Source organism: Callorhinchus milii, unplaced genomic scaffold (assembly GCF_018977255.1).
Source record: "Callorhinchus milii isolate IMCB2004 unplaced genomic scaffold, IMCB_Cmil_1.0 Scaffold333, whole genome shotgun sequence".
Classification (NCBI taxonomy): domain Eukaryota; kingdom Metazoa; phylum Chordata; class Chondrichthyes; order Chimaeriformes; family Callorhinchidae; genus Callorhinchus; species Callorhinchus milii.
The window spans coordinates 1-5,349 of record NW_024705074.1 but is presented as its reverse complement, the minus strand read 5'-3'; the positions used below and the strand labels follow the sequence as shown (position 1 = coordinate 5,349).

Genomic DNA, 5,349 nt, shown 5'->3' with positions numbered 1-5,349 from the left:
GATGTGAACTTTTCACCTCGGATCTCAGTGAGCGCGCGCGCGGTGCAGCAGCTTCCGGATATATCGTGACGTCACGCGGCAGCAGGAGGTGACATGACGTCACTTGCGGGGTTCACCACACAATCCCCTCCCCCAACAAGCAGCGGTGTAATTGAATAAATTATGTTAATGAGACGGGCCCACGTGGGTGATTGGGCTTGGCTGCTGAACCCGTCGCAATGAAATAGCGACGGTTTTCATGAATAAATTATGTTAATGAACCGCCAGTCAAAAGCGCTGTGGAGGGGGGGGGATTGAATATCTTGGTGACATGACGTCACTAGCGGGGAAAAACTTTCCCTGGCGTCTCACGCCGACGAGTTAATGAGCGGTGACGTCACTGTGTGTGTGTGTACACACTGTGTGTGTGTACAAACTGTGTGTGTGTACCCTGTGCGTGTGTACCCTGTGCGTGTACACTGTGTGTGTACAAACTGTGTGTGTGTACACTGTGTGTGTACAAACTGTGTGTGTGTACACTGTGTGTGTGTACACAAACTGTGTGTGTACACTGTGTGTGTGTACCCTGTGCGTGTACACTGTGTGTGTGTACACTGTGTGTGTGTACCCTGTGCGTGTACACTGTGTGTGTACAAACTGTGTGCGTGTGTGTACACTGTGTGTTGGCACAGTCGGGGGTACAGATGGTGCATCGGCCAGTCAACTGAGTCAGTCGACCCATGGCACCTGGGTCTACCCCGTGCACATAGCCTGGCACAAGCGCCATGGTGACGTGACCGCCACTTAGTGGCGAATGGCGGTTGTTGTTATTGTTACTGTGTGTCCGGCAAAACAAGAGATGGCACCTCAGCCAGCCATCTCATTGAGTAGCCATTACCAGATCATCAGCAGATGCAACAGGGCTGACCAGCAGGGAAACAGGTCCCTGCGGGGTGGGCTGGTAGGAACGAACAAATGAATGGCTATAATAAAATGAAATGGCGGGGGTACGATACGAAGGGAGAGTTTGAGGCCTAGTTCTAGGCTTTAGGCCTAGCTGTAGGCTTTAGGCCGCTGTGAGTTAATTTTAAACTATCTCAGGTAATTATAAGGGAATGTTACACTTGTTTAGCCAGGAAAGCCTCACTGAGTCTAAAGGTTTTTGTAGGGTCCTGCCAAGTGTTTGCAGTAGGGGGCGATGTTGCTACACGTAATCGGACGGAGGGACGATATAATCAATTGTAGGCTGGTTCACTTCGTTCCTACCAGTATAATCCCTTAACTATAACCAGTCATCGATAAGCATATTATTTTTAACCGCGACGAATGCAATTTATTTATACGGCCATTGTGAGCTCCTCAAACTACATAATTATTGAACATGCTATGTAATGTGTAATAAACCCCGTTGAGACGTCGTCAATTGAGAATTCTTTATTCAGTTTCGGTCACAGCTTCCACCACATTCGTTCCTCCAGTTCCCTTGCTCCTTCACGCTGTTGGCTGACAGCGTGAGAGAGAGACTGCGGCGGCCCACCACGTGGCAGGCTCCGGACCACGGCACCAGCCACGTGGCTTCTCCGCTCCTTTAAATCCCTGGCCCACGTGATGCCCCGCAGCCAATCCTCAGCCACACCCCTGGAACTTTCCCGAAGCTAATGTACGGCTCCAGGGCCACGCCCCTAACTCGACTCCCCATTGGTTGCGGGCTGAGGCCGGCAGAGCCCATCATTATTATCCAGGTGTAACCTCACATTACAAATGTAATGCATTGGGCCAGAGTGAATTTCTGTCACAAGCCGAGTTGAACAGGAAATGGTTCCAACTCCTGGTCACGCAGCTTTAGATGGGCCTGCCCAAAATCATAAAAATCCTCAACGAATGTGAGCAGAGGCAGAGACATCGAAATCAAGGAACCCAAAGCACCAAGCCTATTTAGGGTACCATAGGCCTGCTGTACTCGATCGACAGAAAATACAGCCGCCCCTTGAATATCGTAGGTTACGTTCTTGGAAAATGCCACGCGACAGCTAAAAACGCGATATTCAATACTTAACCTTACCCAAGTAATGGCGTTAGGTAAACGTCAACTAAAATTTACATCACAATTGAAATACGTACTGTATTCCAAATCAACTAAAAATTAAACTATTGAAATAAACATTGGGAAACCGTGTCTCATGCTTTTGGTTACAGGCCTACCCAACACTTATGGTCACACATGCTGTCTGCTTCTACTCGACCTTGTCCGAAAAGTCCTCCCAAAACTCCACATCCACAAATGGATGTGATTTGTCTCGGGCTCCATTAGTGACCTGGAAGTCAAACCCTAGAGCCTTCACAGGTCACCTTCACGAATGGTGACGTTTCCCAGCTGCCCTCTTTATTGGGTCCTTGCATCACAAACGATCGGCTTATGGAACTTCAAATTTCACACGTCAATCTCAGACTCTGCTCCTTGAGACCTCCTTACACGTGTTTCAGTTTCAAGACAATTCAAAAGGCCTTCCAATTGTACATTAAGTGGTTTTTAATGTGTGTTCCCTGGCAGTTGTGAAGATTTGATTACTGTGTAAATGCATTCCAAGACAGTGCAGTCGTTAGATTCCGTGGAGACGAGTTCTGCTCTTGGTGACATCACAAGCCAGAGAGAGGGGGAGGCCCTGACGTAACCCACTCGTTAATTTGAGGTGACGTCTTCAGAGGGAGCGTCTACATATTTAGGTAAACATGTGGTAAACAAGGTGGGATATCAATGCAGACAGATATATCTAAAGTTTTATTTAAATAGAAGTTAAAATTCAATAAAACCTAGGCTAGAATACAAATCTGTAACAAAAATCCACGATGCCTTCAAATGTGCTCTTTAAAGTACCTCCTTGCGAAAAAACAGATCGGCAGACATCTTTCATTCAACGTTCTCTACACGAAACAAAGGAATGTTTTACACAAACTATAAATACCACGGCCTTTTAGGAATGCATGTGTAATGGGTTCCGGAGACACTTGTAGAGGTATCTTCTTTATTACAATAAAACACTCCAACAGTCCTGATACTCTGTTACAGCCTAGGTACACAGCCTAGATACACTACTCTGGCTACGCTCTGGGGTCCTCCGGCTGCAATTACCCTAGGGGAGGCTAATTGACCCGACCCAGCCAAGGTGCGGGTCTGGACTCTGGCTTCCTCGGAACTCGCCCTTACAAGGACGTAGAGCCGGGAGTCCCAGAGTCCCACCACTGGCCCTCACAGCGTCCCGGCCCTTACAAGGACAAGCGGGACGAGGGGGTCCAGGGTCCTAAGCTGGCTGATCTTGGGTCTTGAGCTGCAACTGGCCCCGATCGGCCAGGGAGCTGCCCTTTTATGCCTCGTCCCCAACGAGGGGTGGGGTTGTGTGCGCCCCAGATATCCCACAGAGCACGCACAGCCCCCCCGTTGGTGGCGCCAAGGGGCTTAACTGTTTGGGGTGCCTGGGATCCTAGCGCCTGGTGCCGAGGGCTTATCTGCCTAGGATCCTAGAGCCCCCAGCAGCCCCTCCCTCTTATGGCACTACACATGTGTTCAGTACAAGCCACCTGTGGACTGGTTTGGTGTACAATGTCTCAACAGTCCGGCTTGCTTCAACTGATGTTCATCGGCAAGGTCCATTTCAAGTCTCAGTTCGACAAAATGTATACGTAATACAAAATGATAATTAGTGTTCTTGTGGAGAATGTATCTCCTATACGTAACTTATAAGTGGCATACCTTAACTGTTGAATGATCCGACTATGCTCCCGATTTCAAAGACAATGAGTTGCCCCAGTCAGATGCGTCCTGATTCACAAAAATACCCGTTGACCCGTATCACAAAAATAACAGCTCTCACGTGAGTTTTTGTACAGGTTACCACCAAAACAGATACTTTGTCCTGACATCACATATTCCATGTTTGACATTAATACACAAAATGTTGTATGTACGTACAAAATCAGACAGGTATTCTTTCAATAATGATTCAAAATAATCAAAGGGCACATTGGCAACATTTTATTACTATACTGAAATGTACTGCGTCACGTTGCAACGTATTTACAAGTTGATCTCTGACGCGATGAGGCCTATATGTGCAGCACTCTCGTAGAGGGAAGCCAAGTAGTAGTACATTCTATATTTGTTGCAGAGGTTCAAGGTTCAAATCCGACTGGCATATCAATCATCGCCCCCGACTTACAAACTCCTATCCACATGCAGGCCAGTGAACGGTCACCTTGTGGCACACAGGGGCAGATGCCCATTATGGGCACCCATCGAGTGTCTAAGATGAGATATGATACAAAACACTTGAGTCACTCCTGGTTAGAGATCGCCCCAACCCACAGGTTCACAAATACTGGCCACGCTTACACTGCAGTTTGAACCTAGAAATTGAGTGTTCAACTTCACATTATATTCATTAGAAAGGCCTGTGACAAAGGTGCATCCATTGGAGCTTAATTGTCTGAAGCTTGCACATCTACCTGGTCTCCATTTGACTTTGTATTGTCTAAGAAGTCCACCCACACCTCCACATCCACAAACTCCTGGGAGTTGCCTCGCTCTGCCTCACAGTCAGAATTTAGTTCCTGCTTCACACTGCCTCCATCTATGTGAAGGTCCGATTTTGGAGTTGAATCTTCAAATTTAACCTTCACTTCTACGCTCTTCAATGTTACTTCTTCACATTTCACTTTCGCCTCTTCATATTTCACCTTGATACCTTTCAAAGTGTCCAGGCTGGATTGTCTTCTGGTTCTTGTTTCATGAACAATGGGGTCATTGCAGCACTTTGACTTTCACAAGCTGATTTCAGATTACACTTCTTGTGGATTTTCTGATGCGTGTGTGTTCTCTGGTGTTTTTTAAGATTTGATGAATGTGCAAACGCTTTCCCACAAACACTGCACTTGAAGAGTTTCTCTCCTGTGTGTGTTGTCTGATGTCTTCTAAGATAGATGAATCTGAAAATGCCTTCTCACACACACTGCACTTGAAGGGTTTATCTCCTGTGTGTATTCTCTGGTGGGACTGAAGATTTGATGACTTTGCATACGCCTTCTCACACACAATGCACTTAAAAGGTTTCTCTCCTGTGTGTGTTCTCTGGTGTTGTTTAAGAGCAGATGAATCTAAAATGCCTTCCACACACACTGCACTTGAAGGGTTTATCTCCTGTGTGTTCTCTGGTGGGTCTGAAGAATGATGACAATGAAAATGCCTTCTCACACACAGTGCACTTGAAGGTTTCTCTCCTGTGTGTGTTCTCTGGTGTGATTTAAGAATGAACGACCATGCAAACGCCTTCTCACACACAGTGCACTTGAAAGGTTTATATCCTGTGTGTGTTCTCT

General features: G+C 46.9%; 1 protein-coding gene across 1 annotated transcript in view; it reads right to left on the bottom strand.

Annotated features, from left to right (window-relative positions):
• LOC121852034 (oocyte zinc finger protein XlCOF6-like) overlaps positions 1-5,148 on the bottom strand; it is a gene marked incomplete at its 5' end in the record, with an annotated part of 20,775 nt that extends 15,627 nt beyond the window's left edge. Inside the window, 2 exon segments of the mRNA XM_042346142.1 lie at positions 4,819-4,954; positions 4,957-5,148. Of these exon segments, the coding sequence (XP_042202076.1) occupies positions 4,819-4,954; positions 4,957-5,148 (328 nt within the window).
• Positions 5,149-5,349: the final 201 nt, after the last annotated feature.